Source organism: Camelus ferus, chromosome 18 (assembly GCF_009834535.1).
Source record: "Camelus ferus isolate YT-003-E chromosome 18, BCGSAC_Cfer_1.0, whole genome shotgun sequence".
NCBI classification, from domain to species: domain Eukaryota; kingdom Metazoa; phylum Chordata; class Mammalia; order Artiodactyla; family Camelidae; genus Camelus; species Camelus ferus.
The window spans coordinates 13,621,234-13,639,323 of NC_045713.1; the positions used below are offsets into that span (position 1 = coordinate 13,621,234).

Consider the following 18,090-nt stretch of genomic DNA (forward strand, 5'->3'; position numbering starts at 1 on the left):
ACACCATCGAAGAGGCCGCCCCCGGCTGACCCGCCCCTTTCCGCAGACCAATCCCGCCCTGGGACGAAGGTTCTGGCTTCCGCCTCCAGGAGGCCCCGCCCCTCCCGAGGACCAGCCGCCTCCGCCTTCCCAGCAGGCCCCGCCCACCACTAAAGACCATTCCTGTGTGCAGCGTCCCTGAGGCCCCACCCCTGCTGCCCAGGGGACGCAGCTGAGCTGGGTTTGGGGTGGTAACCACGGTGCACCTTGAGCCCTGTCTTCTTGTCCCTTCACGGCGCTAAGCCCGGGGTCACCGCGCGGTTGACCAGCCTTTCTGTGCCCCTCAACTCTGAGACAGAACGGGAAGAGTTGCCTCTTTTATTAGACGGGGGACAGGCGGGGATCCTGACACGCTTCTCTCAGGCTCCCTCCATTCCATCCTGCCTACAAGTCTTCCGAGGTCTCCGGCTTTTCCTTCTCAAAATGCCTCTTCTGAGGACCCTGGGGGCGGGGGGCAGGAGGAGCGTTAGTCACAGGGGTCCAACCAGCCGCCTGCGTCACTCAGAGTCGGCCCTGTGCCCACTCCCAGCATGTCCCTCCCCCACTTCTTTTCCAGCAAGAATCAGTGCCCTGGGCTGGACTCCTTAAAGCCTCCTCCTTTGGATGAGTGCAGGAGCATGCGTGCCACCCCAATCTGCTCAGCTTCCCTACTCTGGGGCAGGTAGGATGTGGTGTCTGAGCCCCAGAGAACAAGGCAGGTGGGCTCACCATGAAGGCCCTCTTCTCTTGGGCTGTCTGGAAGCGGCCGTGGCCAAACTTGGAGGTGGTATCGATGAACTTGAGCTCGATGTTCTCCAAGGACCGGCGGCTGTGCTGCACCAGGAGGGACTGGGGACCCGTGGGAGGGGTGGCATCAAGGCAGGAGGTACCCACCCACCCCCCCATCACCCCCAGCCGTCCAGTGTCTGTTAGAACCCCTCCCTTTTTGCCCTCCCCATCCCCACCCCTCCTGGAGCAGGCTGGAGGACAGGGCAAGCCAGTCCCCTGACCCCCCCACAGCAGATGGGGATCCCACTTCCCAGCCCACCACCGGGCACCAACCTTCCTCAGGGTGATGACCCGCTTCTTGGTGCCAGCGATGCAACCCTTCAGCATGACGAAGTCGTTGTTGACTTCCCCATAGTGGGGGAAGCCGCCCTGTGGGAAGGTGGGTCCAGGAAAGGGGCTGCTGAGTTAGGGGGCAGCTGGGGGCCCTAGGAGAACTCCCTTGGCCCGGGGTGACACCCTGGATCACTAAACAGGGCAGCATCTTGTGATTATCTTATCAATGATCTCTGTTTTACAGAGAGGGAAACTGAGGCTCAGAGGGTGAAGTCACTTGCTCCAGGCCCCACAGCTGCTATATACTGCAGCTGGAATTTGAGCCCAGGCAGCCTGACTGAGACCACAGTCAGTCAGAGCCACTGCATTCTGCATCCCATGACAGCAGCTGGGGTACAAGCCTCAGAGGAGGCTCTGAGGATGCAGGAACAGCAGGGCTTTCATCCACCCAGGCAGCTGCTTGCTGGTGCCTGAGCTCTTGGGGCAGGGAAGCACCCTACACACCTGCCCCACACATGCACCCCAGGCCCATCCTCACCAGTGGTGTGATGGACTTGTTGGTCACGTCGTAACTGGTGGATGCGTTGTTCTTAACCACCTTCCCATCCTCTGTGTGCAGCCCCCAGCCAATGCGGTAGATCTGCCAGGAGGACAGGGCACATTGGGGCAGCAGGTGGCCTCTGGGCTAAAGACCCAGGCACTGGTAGGGGCATTTCAGAGCCTTTGGGGGCCCGGCAGTATCTGGGTCATGCGCCCCACCCACTGGGGTCTGGTCCCGGGCATCCCCCCAACCAGGACTCCAGGCAGACCTTCTTGTTGAGCTCCGTGCGGTGGTGGTAGCCCTTCTGCCCAGCCCGGGCAATGGAGCAGCCCACGCGGGCAGGGTGCCAGGCGCCAATGCAGGCCACTTTGCGCAGCCCCTTATGGGTCTTCCTCGGCAGCTTCTTGGTGTGCCAGCGGCTTGTAACCCCTGGAGACAGGAGGGGCTGGTGGTTGAGAGGCCAGCCTGGCCCCTACTCTTTCCAGGCAGGCTTCCCAGAGCCGCAACCCCACCCAGCCCCACCTTTGACTCCCCGGCCCTTGGTGACAGCAATGACATCGATGACCTCGCTCTGGCTGAACACGCTGTGCACCGGCACCTGCTTCTCCAGCCGGGCCTGGGCCCAGGCCACCTTCTCGGCCACCGTGCCACCATTCAGCTGGATCTCCATGATGTGGGCCTTCTTCTGCCGGAAGGGCAGCAGCTTCATCTGTACAACATGGCATGGCCAGTTGGTTCCCAGAAAGTCACAGCCCACTTTGTGCACACATGGCATGACCAGCTGGTGACCCCTAGCTTTCATGCATGTGTTCATTCAACAGATGTTCCCATGCTCTGGTCTGGCCATGGACCATGTCTTGTGCTAGGCACCAGGGATACAGCATGACATGAGGCAGACAGGGTCCTGGCCCTCACAGAGCCACCATCTAGTTGGGGGACAGAAGCCTCTTGGAGAGGCCTAAGTGTTCTGATGGAATATTGAGGGCGGAAGGGACAGTTACTGCATGTAAGGGTGGTCAAGGAGAGACTCTCTTAGGAAGTGACATCCATTTCAAAAAGGAACCGCTAGGTAAAGATCTGAGAGCTTTTGAGTCAGAGGGAACCACATATGCAAAGGCCCTGTGGCAGGGAAGATCCTGGGGAGTCAGTAGGACAGAAAGGAGACCAGTATGTCTGGACCATGGTAAATGAGGAGGAGTGGGCTGGACGGAGTCAGAGGTGAGCAGGGACCTGGCCAGATGGGCCTCGCAGGGTAACAGCTCAGACTTTATTCCAAGTGCAGGGTATGACATGATTTGACTCATATTTTTAAACATCTCTAGCTGTTGCTGTATGAGACACAGGCTGTACGGACAGAGGGACACAAAGATAGGATCAGGTCATAGCATAGTGCTTGACAAGTCCATATGGAGGACCTGTTGCCTCCAGGGCTCTCAGTGGGTGAGGGGGCCACCACAGTGAGCAAGAAGCTGTGACCCTGCCCCAACGGAGCTCAGGTCTGTTGACGGAGATGGACTTTAACCAACAACACACATAACCAGGAACTGCAAGTGTGCGCGTAACTGAGGTGGGTGGGGAGGGGGAGGTCACCGCTCAGGGCCTAGGGAAGGCTTCCCCGAAGGTTCTAGAATAAGCCAGAGGGTGTTGGTAACCTGTCAGCTCACAGGAAGCCAGACCCCACATACCAATGTTGAGGCAGCAGTCCCTCCACATCAGATGTCTGGCAGGAGATCCAGGACTTTCGGGCCATTTCAGGGCCTTGCTGGACCACTGGGTGTGGCCAGTGCCCCACAGTCCTCAGATGCACTGACCCCCAATATCCCATCCCTGGGTCTGCAGGCAGCCAGCCCAGCCAGTCAGCCAACACTTTGGGCCTGTGCCCCAGGCACATGGTATTTTTAGGCTGACATCTGCCAGGGCTCCTGGAAGCTGGGGTGTGGGAGAGGGGAGGAGGCCCAGGGCATGGATCCGCTGACCTGGGTGTGGACAATGACCCGAATGACCTTGCAGTACTTCTTCATGGCAGCAAAGTCCCTCTGCAGCTGCTTCTTGCCATCGGCGTCCCGCCACCTCCTGCAGGCCTTGGTGAAGGCTTTCTTCTTGCTCTTGTGCCTGAGCCACACACAGAGGCTGCTCAGCAGGTCCCAAAGGGTAGCCTCCACTGCCCACAGTCCACCAAGCAGGGGTCTTAGGACAACCAATGTCCCCCTCCCCACTTCCCTCCCCAGCAAAGGAGGCCATTACTGGGCCCCTAGGGTCCCTGAGCTGGTTCCAGTCAACATCTCTAAGCACGGACTGTCCCTCCCTCTTAAGGCCTCAGTTTCCTCCTCTGTAAAGTGGGCCCCCTCCCTGCCTCCCAGAGCTGAGAGTGAGCAGACGTGCCAGTGCTTGGGGGAGAGGCATCCTGGCCAAACCCCTGCCCCTGGCCCACCTTGCGGCAGCTGCTGAGCCCACTTCTCAAGGGAACAGCCAGGACTGGCTGGGACCCATGCCACATCATTCCTAACCCCCTCCAGGACTCTGCAAGGTGAACAATATTATCCCCATTCTGCAGATGAAGAAAGCAAGGTTCTCAAAGGTCAGAGCCCCTGGATGAGAGGCAAGTTGATAACAATTGCAACAGTGAAAACGGGGCCAGCTGGGGTTTGCTGCGCTCCTTCTCTGTGCCAGAGCACATGACACGCCCTGTTCCTCCACTCCTCACAGCACCCCAGATGCAGGGACCTCTCTCGTCCCCATTCAGTGGTGTCCATTGAGGGTGTGTGTGTGTGTGTGTGTGTGTGTGTGTGTGTGTGGCTGGGGTGTGATTTCTAAGAGGTCAGTCAGTTCGCCTGTGGTCACACAGCCTGTTCTGACTCGGAGGCCCAAGATCATCACCGCTAAGAAAGGCTATGCTATGCCTCTCCCTCCACAAGGAAGGAGGTGTCTGTAAGGTTCCTCAGGCAGTTGAGCCTTCCCTTTTCAGGACTTGATGCCAGGGATGATTCGAGATCTAAGAACGTCATTCTAATGAAAAGAGCTTGTCAGTTACCTATTTCCCTTTTCACCCTGGTTGCTAGGAAGCTTGGAACCAACTATGACACTCCACCAAATTACTAACTTGGGGAGGTGAGTTTAGCTGAGTGATAGAGCATGTGCTTAGCATGCACGAGGTCCAGGGTTCAATCCCCAGTACATCCATTAAAAAAAGAAAAGAAAAAAAATTAATTCCTTACCCTAAGTATGAGAATATTTGCTTTCTTTTCTCCTCTAATCCAATTTCCTCTCCAGTTCCCTAGTTCTTGTCTTTTGTTGACATGAAGGCATCACACACGCATGCACCACTGCTGCCCAGTCACCCCGCTTATCCCCACACAGGGCTGGGGAGTGGTGGGCGGCCCTCACCAGTCCTTGTAGAAGCGGCGGCGGCACTCGTCACTGAGATGTTCCGCAAAGATGGTCTTGAAGCTCCGCAGGCCTCGAGGGGTGGCCACGTAGCCCACGACACCCACCACCACCAGAGGCGGTGTCTCCACAATCGTCACTGCCTCCACCTCCTCTCGCTTGGAAATTTCTGGATGAAACCCAGAAACAGAGTCATGGAGGGGAGCCTCAGAGTCCCACGGGGGAGGAGGGGGAGGGAATGGAAGAGTTGAATACAGCCTTGCCTGTCCACGCTTGGGGCTGCTGGGGACAGAGGCCCCGTGAGCAGGCCCCCACTAGCCTCCAGCCCTCAGCTTCACCACTCCCTACTCTGCTCTGTGTGGGGAGCAGCCACTGGTCAAGGCCATGCAGGTGTTCTGTGCCAGCTCTGGCTCTGAGATCTCAGACAAGGCCTGATGGCTCCCTGCCTCCGTTTCCCCATCTGCCCATCTGGGAACCTGGCTAGGAGAGCAACAGCCCGGGGCAGCATCCCCCTAAGGGTAGGGTTGGGCCTCCTTTAGTGGAGCACAAATGAGTGTTAGGAGTATATGATGATGAGTTCTAGGAAAAAATACCTAAAACTTGTCCAAAACCTGTGGTTTTATAGATGTTATTACTGAGGCTGATAAAAGTAAAAGAAGAGCATGTTTTAAATATATATTAGGAGAAGCAGGGAGGGTATAGCTCAAGTGGTAGACCTCTTGCTTTGCATGCACAAGGTTCTGGGTTCAATCCCCAGTACCTCTGAAAATAAATAAATAAACCGAATTACCTACCCCCTAAAAAAAAATACATATATATATATATATATGACAAAGAACCAATGAGTGGTCCCCAGGAGGTTGAGGGAGGGTTGGCTGTGGATATAAAAGGTCCGCAAGAGGCACCCTGGGAATGTTCTGAGGTGCTGGGTATACACATTTACACATGACAGAACCACAAGACAGAGAAACACACACACACCCCCTGGTGAAACCTGAATAAGGTGAGCAGATTGTATCCATGTCACCATCCGGCTGTGACATACTACCACAGTTTTAAGAGAACTTTCCATCAGGGAATCTGGGTAAAGGGGATGTGGGCTCTCCGTATTATTTCTTAAAATAATCACCTGTGACTCTACAATAATCTTGAAACCAAAAGTACATTGGGGTGCCTGCCTTCACATCCTAGCTCCTTCAAGTTTCATAACTGCTTGGTTTCCTCATTGTAAACTGGGGCCCACGATAGATCCATCCTCAAGGGGTGGCCAGAGGTCAGTGCTGGATGACAGTCAGTGGCCTTGCCCTTTCTAGGATTGTTTCCACTCCTGGAGCCCAGTTCTAGCTCCTAGTATCTGGAAGGGTCTCCAGATCTTCTGGTCATCAGGCATGCTCTGCCCGCCCCCACCCCTGGGGGGCCCCTCGCAGCCACTCACTGAGCCCTGGCCGGTGCACCTCCCGCAGAGTGTGCGTCATGCCAGCCTTGTAGCCCAGGAAAGCCGTGAGATGCACAGGCCGGCTGGGGTCGTCCCGAGGCCATGTCTTCACCTTGCCCCGATGCCGGCGGCTCCTCTTGTGTGGCAGGAAGCCCAGATGTCCATGCCGAGGGGCAGAGAACTTCCGGTGGGACTGGGGACAGGAAGGGAAAGAGGTCAGAACTGGGGTCTTCCTGGTGGGGGCAGCTGGATGGTCCCAGAGCCCAGAAAGGAAGTGAGCTGGAGACCCCAGCCTGAGATCCAGTGGTCTTCAGTGCCTGCTTCTGTCCACAAGAAAGGAGGGAAGCGTCGCCTTGGGCAGCGTCTTAGGGATGGAGCCAGCTTAAGCCTTCCTCACCCATAGGCTTCCTGCCTCGGTGGCCCTGCCTGGCTGGGGCAGGAGGGGCAGGCCTGCACTGTGGCCGAGGGCTACGGGGGAAGTGGGCCACTGCCATCTGTCCATCTCCTTGCCTGTCCTCCTAGGCCTGGAAGCCCAAGTTCAGGCCTCCTGCTGTCCCCTGTAACCACCTACTCCTTCTCAGGCCCAAGGACTGTCTCTGGTGGGAGAGACTTCAGAAGCTCCCCTGTCCCTCCCCAGAAAGCCAGCATGCTCCGGCTCCAACCCCAAGCCCACTGACCATGGTGGTCGGTCCCTGCGGGTCAGGAAGGTAAGGGGCCTCCCTGCCAGGCGCTGGAGGTCGAGCGGCAGGTCCAGGACACACAGCAGCCAGATCCCAGATTTAGCCCCTGGCAGGGGAGCTCTGTCATCTCCCGTGTCAGGCATGGGCTCTGGTGCCAGGAACAGGCCTGGCCCAGGGCAGGGCAAAGGGGGGCAGCCCCTGGGTTGGGGACACCTGGAGCCAGGGCTGGCCCTCCTTTCCTCCAGGGTCCTGGGACTAGGTCCCACACTTTGCTTTCTGCCTCCTATGACCCTCTGGAATAGGAACAACTTGGCCTGGTAGGGAGGCTGAGAAATCTGTTGAGGGGTTTCTCTCAGGCAGCTGGCATTGGAGCAGAGAGGATTCTTGTACTGTCCTGAGGACTGTGAGCCTGAGCTGGACGAACGGGGAGCGATGGGGAGGGTTGACTCTGTGCCCAGAGGATCACCAGGGCCTTTACTCCATATAAGGATCCCTTGACTCTAATAGCTGTGATCTAAGAATATTTATTCACCCTTTCTTTTACTTTTCTTTTTTTTTTTAATGGAGGTGCTAGGGAGTTGAACCCAGGACCTCATGTATGCTAAGCACACACTCTACCACACTCTACCCCCCACCCTGCCAAGAACATTTAGACAGTTTTAGGAACTTAAATTTTGCAGTTTTGATTAAAATCTCTTATTTTTTTGATTCAAAGATTGTAAGGTTTTAAAGTTCTGTAGCTACAGAATCAGAGTTTTAGAGGCCTGAGATATTGCTGAGGGTCAGCGCATTTTGCATCATTAGATGCTAAAATCCTCCGCTACTAAAATATGACAACTCTTTGTTTTTGTTGTTTTTGAATTACAAAGCTACTTTTAACACTTGGGCTGAGCCCAGCAGGGATATAATCACTGGAAGGAGTAACCTGACAGTCCCAGAAGTGGCCCAGGGGAAGAGAGACTACCGGAAGGACGGAAGCTCCGAAGGGATGCGCTGTAGGCTCAGGACCAAAGGGAATGCCAGCGATGCTGAGGCTGTAAGCACGTAGTGGGACCGGCTCCAGATACTCAGGCCAAGAGCCAGAGGGTTGGACATGGAGCCCCAAAGCTGCTTGGGTTCCTCTCTCTCCTCTGCCTTTTTCTGTTTCTGCTGCATGATCTCCAGGTCACTCTGCTGCTGGGTAGCAGCACAAAGTCTTCATCTTGGCACTTTTCCTTAATGGAGTACCATACTCTGCTTTCTTATATTCTTTTGGTGGGCGAGCTCACACTGGTTACTGCGGGTCATGGCAATGACTCCAGCCTAACTCTGTTGGTTCCCCTCATTCAGGCCGATGTTGCAGGCCGATGTTATGATTGGCTGAGTCTGATAATTTCTAAGAGTTCATGATTTGAAGATTTGAGGTTTCTATGATTGCAGATTCTGTGTGTCCATAGGATTGATGACTCCGTGTCCCTGACCCCAGCCTCTGGGCAGGAAGTGACCAGCACTCACCCTCCCTGGTGTTGGTCAGAGGCTGTGCCAGGTATGGAGATCATAGAGGTTGGCCAGGAGGACCCTGGTCAGTGGAGCTGCCTCAGGGGCACAACAGTGCTCAGGGCCAGGATGGAGCCATCAGAACCAGAACAGATGTAGGTATGTGCATAACTGGATCGTTTTGCTGTACACCTGAAACTAACATTGTAAATCGACTATACTTCTATAAAAAATAAGAATTAAAAAACAAAACAAAAACAAAAACAGGAACAGAGTGCCCTGCACCCAGGGTAAGAATTAATTCTCCTTACTTGGAGGAGGGGTCGGAGGGTGGGGTGGGGCAAGCCCCGCCTCCTGTTCTGCCCCCAGGGAGGCCCCCCTCAAGCTCACTGGCATGAGCCAGTCCATGAGAGGCCCTGGCAAACCCAGTGGAGCCCAGAGAGGGATGCAGCAAATGGGCAATCTTGGAAGGCTCCCTGGAAAAGCAGGGCGTTTGGTAGTTTGTGTTATTTTTTGTCTTTGCTATTTGCTTGCTCTATTGGCCTGAGGTCTCCAGAAGAGCCCAGCTGTGTTCATCAGTCGGATCCCTGCTGCACTTGGCACGCAACTGGCAGTTCAGACTGAATGAGTAGATTACTTACTCCTGTGTCTGACTCGTCCTAGAATGTAAGCAGGGATCCTTGATTCCTTCACTGCCGTATACCAAGCGCCAAGACCAGCGCCCAGCACACTGTAGGCGCCCGTCGCGTGTGCAGTGGGTCGCCATGGTCCCAAGCAGGGGTGCTGGCGCTGCGAAGCAGCTCCCTAGACCAGCTTGGCCTTGCCGGACGAACTACTAGTCCCATCGTGCCTTGCGGAGGCTCCCAGCCCCCGGCGACCTCTGCTACGGACTAATTACAGGTTCCATGATGCATCGCGGGCGCCAGCCGTCCTGCGCAAGCGCGACCGCCGTTGGGTGTCCTCTGTACGGGCGAACTAGGCAGAGGGGTCGAGGCGGAGGCCGGGGCAGCGAGTCTGAGAGCAGAGTCAGCCGCGCGCCGCAGCCATGCCGGACAGCTGGGACAAGGACGTGTACCCCGAGCCCCCACGCCGCACGCCGGCGCCCTCGCCGCAGACCTCGCTGCCTAACCCCATCACCTACCTTACGAAGGCGTTCGACCTCCTCGTGGACCGGCCCGTGACCCTGGTGAGAGGTACGACCCCCCAGCCCGTCCTCACCGCTCCCCGGGGCCCCCCACCGCTCCAGGAATCCCACACACCATGGGCCCGGTCACTCAGCCTGAACCCCACCCCCGCTGCATCCCAGGCCTCGCCTCCCAGAACGCTCCCCACTACACTAAGCGGTGCTGTACGTCCGCTGCCGCCTGAGGAACCTTACATGCACCCCTGGTCTCCGGCCATGTTCAAATATTAAGGGTTGTTTGCGGACTGCAGTCATCTGTCCTGAGGCTTGTCTCCCGGCACACTTTGCATCCTGCGTTTTGCACCGTAGGCGGTCAGCAAAGGGCTGTTGAGGTGCTGCGGTTCTCCACTAACCCTTTGCACGCCTGCAAAATGTCCTGGGTAGTCAATGGTGGCCGAGGTCCCCTCCACCTCTAGTGCTGTAAGTTGTCCTCCGTGTGTGCCTACGCTTGAGAGCTGCCCAAATTACCCCGTCTCTGGTCAAAACCAGGCCAGTGTTTCAAACTGTTGTCTAGTTTATGAATCAGCCGTGGGGCAGCAGCAAGACCACGCTATGCTCTCAGTCACTAGTGCCAGGCAATTGGTCCTTGCATCTAATTAATCAGTTCTTTCATTGAACAACAAAACATTGGGATGCATAGCATTCTCTGGTGGTTCTTTGGGAGGAACCAGACCCGGCTCCAAAGTCTGGAAGACACAGCAGTAGAACTGCTCCCTCTTCCCTGTAGCAATTTTTAAAGATATGTTTTATGTGTCTGGATAGATGAGACCTGACTAGATCCAACTTGTTAATTTATCCATGGGGAAGTTGAGGTCGGAAGGTCAGTGGTGGTGGAACTGGGACTAGAATCCCTGCTGGTGGCGCCCCGTTGGGGCCTTTTTGCCTACACAGTGGAGTCCTTGTGCTGTTGGGGCTTGCAGAGGAAGTGTTCTGAATCCTGCTGTCTCTCTGGGCCTCAGTCCCCTCTCTGTAAATGAAAAGGACCTGCCCTGTGTAGGATTGTTGCAGAGACAAAGTGAGACATATTAGGGAACGTGAAAGGTTGGTACCTGGCTTACAGGAAGCTATCCATCACCATTTGTAGCCTGGTCCTTTCTAGGACCATCTCTGCCAGCCCACACCTCTTCTTTGGGAGTCCAGTTACCAGTCTTTGTAAAAGCTGGGAACATTTGGGAAATCTGCCTCTTCCATGGCTTATGAGAAATAACAAAGCTCAGGGCCCAAGCTGGCCTGTCCAAACAAATAGGGCCTTTGGGTCTGGGGTTCTCTTTGCAGAGTTTATAGAGCGGCAGCACGCCAAGAACAAGTACTACTACTACCACCGTGAGTTCCGACGGGTGCCGGACATCACAGAATGCAAGGAGAAGGACATCCTGTGCATGTTTGAAGCAGAAATGCAATGGAGAAGAGACTAGTACGTTCTGCCCTTGGGCTTTCATTCTTAGTACTGAGAGCCCTACGAAGTGAGCATGTCCTGCCGAGCATATCATTCCCTCTTGATGCCATAGGCTGGTGGTCAGCTAGCAAGAATGCTTCCTGGGGTCGGCCCAGACCTTGGGGGTAAAGGGGCCAGACCACAGGGTTCCCAGGCCCTGCTTTCTTCATTCTACTTTCCCTGAGTGCAGGGAAAGGAATCCTTGTAGACCCCTTTTCTTGTTTTTCTTTTAGCAAAGTTGATCAGGAAATTGTCAACATTATCCAGGAAAGACTGAAGGCCTGTCAGCAGAGGGAAGGTGAAAGCTACAGGCAGAACTGTGCCAAGGAACTGGAGCAGTTCAGCCAGGTGTCCAAGGCCTACCAGGACCGCTGTGAGTGAGCCTGAGCCCCCGCCCCAGTCTGCCCCCAGGTCCTCCTGCTTCTGCCACCTGACGTCCCAGTCTCCACACAGCTGTGTGCTGAACCCTTTGCTAAAGGTGGTTCTTAACTCCTGCATAGTTTCTACATCACTGCCCAAAGCATGCCTATTAGCTCAGTCTCCAGCAGTGTAAAATAATCCTACCTTGTCCCCTTTCTGCTCACTAACCTGTCTTAGCTGCCCAGTATTCCTCCCTGCATGGAGAAAAGACCCCAAGTTCCCATCAAGGCAGAAGAGGCCCGTGACTCCCCTTCTCCATCTCTTTCCCAGATCACGACCTGGGGGCCCATTATTCTGCCAGGAAGTGCCTGGCAAAACAGAAGCAGAGGATGCTGGCAGAGAGAAAAGCCGCTAAAGAGGCCGCTGCTGCCTGAGGCAGCTCTATGAACCCCCTCACTGTTGCTAAAATAAAGAGTAATGGAACTTGTCTCTCAAACGTCTTATTGGCCCCACTTCCCTTTCAAATTCAGCCACCACTTTTAAAAAAGAAATAAAAAGCAACTATAAACAGGCTTCATTCACTTTATTTTTTGCATATAAAACTATGTGGTGGCCACAGCTGGAGCCTGGGTCCTCTGCACAGAAACTCTGGTGTGGGTCTTTACAAGATGGTCAGTGAATTCCTAGAAACAAACAGAAGAGATTTCAGTTGTAGCCAGACAGACTGCCACCCTCTTCACTTGCCTCACCTGTAAGGTTGGGGGGCAGACAGTACCTGATACGGAGACTTGGTGAACACAGTCTCCTTCCAAAGATCAGGGGTGAGATAGCTGTAGGTCTTGGAGATGGCATCAAAGGTGGCCTTAGCTGGAAAAAGGGTAACAGAAAAGAGTTGGTGAATTCACCAGAAATAAAACTGGAGATTGCAGATGGAAGCTGTTGCACTCCTAGGAACAGACAGGCCACTTTGGACCAGTCTGTCGTGCATTAGGAGGGCCTTCCTCTCTCTCTCTGAAAATACGCCAACCACACACAAGAGTGTGATTAAGCGGAGCTGAGAGAAGCCATGGTCTACATGTGGGCCACCTACCAAAGTTGCCCAGCGTGGCAGTGCAGCCCCTGGCAGAAGTGTAGCAGTCATCAATACCAGCCATCATCAGCAGCTTCTTGGGCACCGGGGCTGAAACAATGCCAGTACCCCTGGGTGCAGGGATGAGGCGCACCAGCACAGAACCACAGCGGCCAGTCACCTGGGAAGGGTGGAGTTATCAGGAGGTAGACTGGAGGGAGCCTGCACCATTGCAAGCCCCATCATTCAACCTCAGCCAGCCTACCTTGCAAGGAACAGTGTGAGGCTTGCCGATCTTGTTCCCCCAATAGCCTCGCCGCACAGGGACAATGGAGAGCTTGGCCAGGATGATGGCCCCCCGGATGGCTGTGGCTACCTCCTTGGAGCACTTAACACCCAAACCGACATGTCCATTGTAATCCCCAATGGCGACAAATGCCTGCAGAAAAAATGATGTGGGTGGTGGTCCACTGGCCTTCACAGCATCAGTAACTTCCCACCACATAGGGTCTGTTGCGCCCCTCAAGGCAAGACTGGCCACCAGGAGGCCAATCTGAGGTCTCAAGGAGATCCTTTCTGTCTCTCCCCATTACGAAAGTCACACGCGTGGAAACAAGTGCAACCATGCAGAGCTGAGAGAGTCTCACAAAACACCCTGACAGAAACAGCCCAGAAAAACAAGACGGCTGGGTTACCTTGAACCGGGTCCGCTGGCCAGCACGGGTCTGCTTTTGCACAGGCATAATCTTCAAAACCTCGTCCTTCAGGGATGCCCCCAAGAAAAAGTCAATGATCTCAGATTCCTACAAGAAAAAAAGAAAACTTGTTACAAAGATATATGATAAAAAAATTCAAACACCTGTCGCTGGCTTCCAACAGAACTGACTTTTTATTTGTCCAACCGTTTTCTTTCACGTTGACTACCCAATCAGATGGAAAAGCCCGGCATCCACATAGTCTAATACAGAGCACGCGGCCCCTCAATAGTCAGCCAATAACAGGTCTCCCTCGATCCCAGGTCAAATGAGACTCACCTACCCCAGGCCCCTACCAAAAAAATAGGCCCATTCTTACCTTGATGGGCAGGGAGAAGAGATATATCTCCTCCAGAGACTTGATCTTCATATCCTTCACCAAGCGGCCCAGCTTGGTGACGGGGAGCCACTGGAAGAAAATTCGCGTAAGATGACCCGGAGGGCCTGCCCGCTGCCGCCCAGGGGCCCGCCTCACGACCGTAGCCCAGGCCTACCTCCTTGTCCTCTGCCTTGCCTCCGCGAGCTCCGCGGCCGCGGCCGCGACCCCGGCCCCGACCGCGACCCCGGCCCCGGACGCCGCTGCCGAAGCCTCCGCGGAAGCCACCGCGGCCTCCCATCCCAGGGGCCCCAGGGCCTCCGGGGCCTCCGGGCCCTCCCGCAGCACCGGCGTCATCCGCCATTTGCTGAAAAGAGCGACAAAAACCAGTTGGTCACTGAGGCCCTAGCATCTACGGCCGCCGAGGGCTCCCGGGCCGGGTTCCAGCCACAGGAGGCGGGAGCGCCAGCCCGGGTTCCACCCGATGTCGGCGGATTCCCGCCTCCCTAGCCCTCGGGAAGCCACTACCACAGCAAACACTTACGTGTCGTCTCGATAAAGAAGGAAGAGGCCGCGCCGAAGGGATAATTTTATATCGCGCCAAGTGCCGCGAGATCTCAGCTGCCTCGAATCACAGGCCAATAAAGCAGCCTGTGACTGGCTCCGCGGTGCTCCGCCCTCGCCTAGCTCTGCCTGTGACTGTGTGTCTGCGGCACCGGAACCTGCGCGACTGGGCAGCTGCTATAAAGTCCCGCGCCGCTGCCACCTCACTCTCTTGGGTTGCAGGTAGGTTAACCCGTCTGGGTTGGGTCCTCCATGCGGCACTGTGAGTGCGGTGCGGGGAGATGATTGGGAGGTCGGCGTCAGTTGAAAATCGCCTGCGGCTTTGGCCGTGGCCGTGGGTGAGATTCGGCGCCTAGAGCCACTGGGGGCCTCAGCTCACAGCTCACTCCTCGGTGTGGGGTGGTGAAACCCAGGCCCCAACAGGCGCCGCCGTTCCGAGCCCCGCTGCGGCTGCTCGCGTGCCCTGGCCTCTGGCCTCTGACCCTTGACTCCGTCTTATACCCGCAGGACACCTGGATGCTAAGAGCTTGAGGCCGCCGCCGCCAGGACCGCGGGGGAGAGGGTCCTTGTTCTCGTCTTTAAATAAAGCTGTTAGTCTAACTCAGCCGTGTGTGGGTGTTCTTGGTCCTCCGCCCATCGCCCGGGAAAATGCATCTCTTGACGCTGGGACCTAGGTGTGCTGTGGAGAAGAGACCCTTGTGGGACACCTTCCCGGCCTGCTTTGAAAGATGTCATGCAGGGGCAGAATCTGGTTTTGGTGGTTGCCAGGTGACTCCGAAGAGCCCACCCCCCGAAAACTGGCAGTCAGGTTTGAACTCATCTTGTGTCTACCCACACCCCATAGCTTCCACATTAGCAAGTAAAGTACTTGGAGCTCGGTAGAAGTCAGGCTGGACCAGGAAACCATTAACAAGGGTGGGAGTGTAAGATTCACAGTTCAGAGGCTTACAGTAGTTCCCTGTTGTTCTCAGGACAAGGTTAGGGTCTTTAGGATTAGATGAGGTTAAGACTCAGTGGCACTGAACCTGCAGTTCTCTTCTGTGCCTCATGTTGGGAACATGCTGGTTTCCCAAGCTGGAATTGATTTCCCCATGCCTTTTCTCTTAGGCTTGCCCATATGTTCAGAGATTACCTGCTCTGGGAGACTTTCCCACATACTAGACTCCTCTGCTGTGGTACCACATGTTGCATGGAAACCTGGTCCCCACAACTGGTCTGTATCCTGGAGCTAGCTCTATGGGTCTCAGATCCTAAGAGACCTGATGATGGGTGCCTAACCACCCACCCTTCTCCAGCTCTTGGGGATCTGGGCAGTAGTGAGGAAACAGGAACAATCACTGCGTTTCTACTGAAGCCTCAGCTCTCGGGGGAAGTAGCCCTTGGAAGCTTGGTTCCCAGCTTAGTGGTGTTTGAAGATCAGCTGTAAACCACCCTCGCCAAAGGCAGGGGCTCTAGGGATCCACCCTGGTTCTGGGCTACCCCACATCTGTGACCCTTGAAAGGGGAGCAAGGGCCAGGTGGTACCCTGGGCCAGGGCTGTGATTGGCCTGAGCTGGACAATGCCACTGTGATGTCGGCCCACTCCTGGTATGAAATGGAGGCTCCCAAGCCCTGGGGGTCAGTGGAGCTGCCGTCCAGACACAGATCATGGTGAGCCCTTAAATTTGTGCCTAACTCCAGAGACCTGCCCAGAGCTGGACACCATTCCTCACTGAGATAATGTGGACAGTGTGGTACAGGATCCCAAATGGGACAAGGAAACCTTTCAGAGGGGTCAGGCCAGGTCTAACTCCAGGCCAAGGCCAGCTTCTGCACCTGGGGATTGGTAGTCATGGGGGTCTTGACTGTCACAGCTGCCCCCTCAAAGTGGGTGCTGACCCAACCCTCCACCTGGGGCTTGCATGTGGCCCATCTCCCACCCAAATCTTCCTGGGGTCCCCCCTCTGGGTATGGGGAGTCAGGGAATGGGATCCAGGTCCTGATGCTGGCCTGTCCTTTGCAGAGTGGAGGGTATGATCTCAATCTCTTCGCCAGCCCTCCTGACTGCAACTTCCTGTGTTCTGTCTGCCACGGGGTTCTCAAGAGACCAGTGAGGTTGCCATGCAGCCACATCTTCTGCAAGAAGTGCATCCTCCGGTGGCTGGCCAGGTGCTGCTACAGGGCACCCAAGAGGCTGGGAGGGCAGGGGTCTGGGGGGGCCATTCTTGGGGCCCAGAAGAGAGAAGAAAGGTCTGCCAAGTACCGGGTCATGATGGTCATAGGGTTCAGCTGCCAAATCTCCTGGGATACTAATATTAAGTCTAGTCACCCTGTGATATCTGTGGTCCCTAGCCCCAGCCTCAGAGCTGAGAGCTCCCTATAAAGCCCTCTTATACCTCTTCCAGCTAGAGAGGAGGGACCCCCAGGGGAGGCATGTTGCTGCCACTTGCTCCTCCCCCACTCCCAACAATCACCCCAACTCATGTCTCCTTCTAGACAAAAGACCTGTCCGTGCTGCAGGAAAGAGGTGAAACGGAAAAAGATGGTCCATGTGAATAAACTCCGGAAGACCATTGGCCGTCTGGAAGTCAAGGTAGCTCAAAACACCCACTCCCACCACCCAACACTCTTCTTCCCTGCAGGGTTGAGGGTGCAGAGCCAGGAGACAGGGTGAGAAGAATCCCATCCTCAGAACTGAGGGTTTCTCCTCTATACCTGGCTGAATTTGAGTCACATCTCTACCACTTACTTATCTGCTGTGTTACTTTGGGCAAGTTACCCAGCCTTTCTGAGCTCCAAGAGTCTCAGCTGTAACATGGGGATTATGGAGGATGAAATGTCTGCTCTGCCTACTACTACTCTCCAGCCCCTAATTTAATAGATGGGGAAACTGAGATGAAAAGAGAAGAGAAGAGGAGGGGAGGGGAGGGGAGGGGAGGGGAGGGGAGGGAAGGGAAGGGAAGGAAAGAAGCCTGGTATACATACAATGCACCAGACCCACCCAACCATGTAACTCCCTGTTCACCAAACCTCAGGACTTGCCCTCATCCTCTTTGAGATCTAAATTTTTTTCCCCACCTCCAAGCATTTGCCCTACTGTTTCCCTCTCCATCACGTCATTGGTGTCAAAAGAGCTTGGGAGGCTCCCAGTTCAGTGGTTCCCGGTCAGTGGAATGTCAAGGATGGAACATTCTGTAGGGGATGGGCAGCTTATGGCTGGCAATGCCCAACATGGTTTAGCTTACACAATGCTCCCCTCTACCCACAGTGCAAGAACGCCGAAGCTGGCTGCCTGGTGACGTGCCCACTTGCCCATCGTAAGGGGCACCAGGACTCATGCCCTTTTGAGCTGATGGCCTGCCCCAACGAGGGCTGCATGTCTCGGGTGCCTCGTGGGGACCTGGCCGAGCACCAGCAGCACTGCCAGCATGGTGCCCATCAACGCTGCCCCCTGGGCTGCGGGGCCACACTGGGACCAGCCGAGCGTGCGAATCACAACTGCTACCGTGAGCTGCGGGAGGCCTGGAGCCAGCGCCAGGAGCGCAGCCGGACCCTGGTGTTGTGCCTGCTGCGGCGCATGCGCAAGATGCACCAAACCACCAACCTCATCCGCCGGCAGCTGGCCCAGCTCGGAGACTTCCTGGAGGAAGATGATGCCCTGCTCGTGGGCGCCCCACAAGAGGAGGCTGAGGCCACCCCAGAAGGCAGCTTTGGGGCTGAGTTGTGGGGGGCCCAGGACCAAGGTACCTTGTAAATAGAGGGATAAATAAACGCAGAGCCCAGGCCTGGCCGCCTCACCACACCTCTGTGTTTGCTGACCTTACACCTTTACC

At 55.7% G+C, this 18,090-nt stretch overlaps 5 protein-coding genes and 3 non-coding genes across 8 annotated transcripts; 3 read left to right on the forward strand and 5 right to left on the reverse strand.

Annotated features, from left to right (window-relative positions):
* Positions 1-321: 321 nt before the first annotated feature.
* RPL3L (ribosomal protein L3 like) lies at positions 322-7,274 on the reverse strand. The gene is made up of 10 exons (XM_006174021.3): positions 7,118-7,274; positions 6,441-6,633; positions 5,006-5,174; positions 3,598-3,733; positions 2,144-2,330; positions 1,890-2,050; positions 1,619-1,720; positions 1,081-1,176; positions 748-867; positions 322-480 (listed from the first exon to the last, which is right to left on the reverse strand). Exons 1-10 carry the CDS (start codon positions 7,118-7,120, stop codon positions 424-426), a joined length of 1,224 nt encoding a protein of 407 aa, XP_006174083.1. The 5' UTR covers positions 7,121-7,274; the 3' UTR covers positions 322-423.
* Positions 7,275-7,977: 703 nt separating this feature from the next.
* On the reverse strand, positions 7,978-8,549 carry LOC102508955 (small EDRK-rich factor 2-like). The gene is given in 1 exon segment (XM_032460157.1): positions 7,978-8,549. A coding segment is annotated over 1 exon segment (327 nt). The 5' UTR covers positions 8,408-8,549; the 3' UTR covers positions 7,978-8,080.
* Positions 8,550-9,501: 952 nt separating this feature from the next.
* NDUFB10 (NADH:ubiquinone oxidoreductase subunit B10) lies at positions 9,502-12,146 on the forward strand. Its single transcript, XM_006174022.3, has 4 exons — positions 9,502-9,789; positions 11,055-11,193; positions 11,448-11,587; positions 11,905-12,146. Exons 1-4 carry the CDS (start codon positions 9,642-9,644, stop codon positions 12,006-12,008), a joined length of 531 nt encoding a protein of 176 aa, XP_006174084.1. The 5' UTR covers positions 9,502-9,641; the 3' UTR covers positions 12,009-12,146.
* On the reverse strand, positions 12,141-14,382 carry RPS2 (ribosomal protein S2). Its single transcript, XM_032460150.1, has 8 exons — positions 14,259-14,382; positions 13,893-14,081; positions 13,718-13,807; positions 13,339-13,446; positions 12,909-13,082; positions 12,665-12,824; positions 12,350-12,441; positions 12,141-12,257 (listed from the first exon to the last, which is right to left on the reverse strand). Exons 2-8 carry the CDS (start codon positions 14,076-14,078, stop codon positions 12,177-12,179), a joined length of 891 nt encoding a protein of 296 aa, XP_032316041.1. The 5' UTR covers positions 14,079-14,081; positions 14,259-14,382; the 3' UTR covers positions 12,141-12,176.
* On the reverse strand, positions 12,509-12,638 carry LOC116657693. The gene has a single exon (XR_004312889.1). It is a non-coding gene; the product is annotated as a small nucleolar RNA SNORA64/SNORA10 family (small nucleolar RNA).
* On the reverse strand, positions 13,152-13,285 carry LOC116657692. Its single transcript, XR_004312888.1, has one exon. It is a non-coding gene; the product is annotated as a small nucleolar RNA SNORA64/SNORA10 family (small nucleolar RNA).
* A 3-nt stretch (positions 14,383-14,385) lies between the features above and the next one.
* RNF151 (ring finger protein 151) lies at positions 14,386-18,015 on the forward strand. The gene is given in 7 exon segments (XM_032460149.1): positions 14,386-14,500; positions 14,786-15,086; positions 15,386-15,491; positions 16,281-16,426; positions 16,754-16,850; positions 17,526-17,980; positions 17,982-18,015. Coding segments are annotated over 6 exon segments (918 nt in total). The 5' UTR covers positions 14,386-14,500; positions 14,786-15,006.
* Positions 14,577-14,703, forward strand: LOC116657707. The gene has a single exon (XR_004312903.1). It is a non-coding gene; the product is annotated as a small nucleolar RNA ACA64 (small nucleolar RNA).
* Positions 18,016-18,090: the final 75 nt, after the last annotated feature.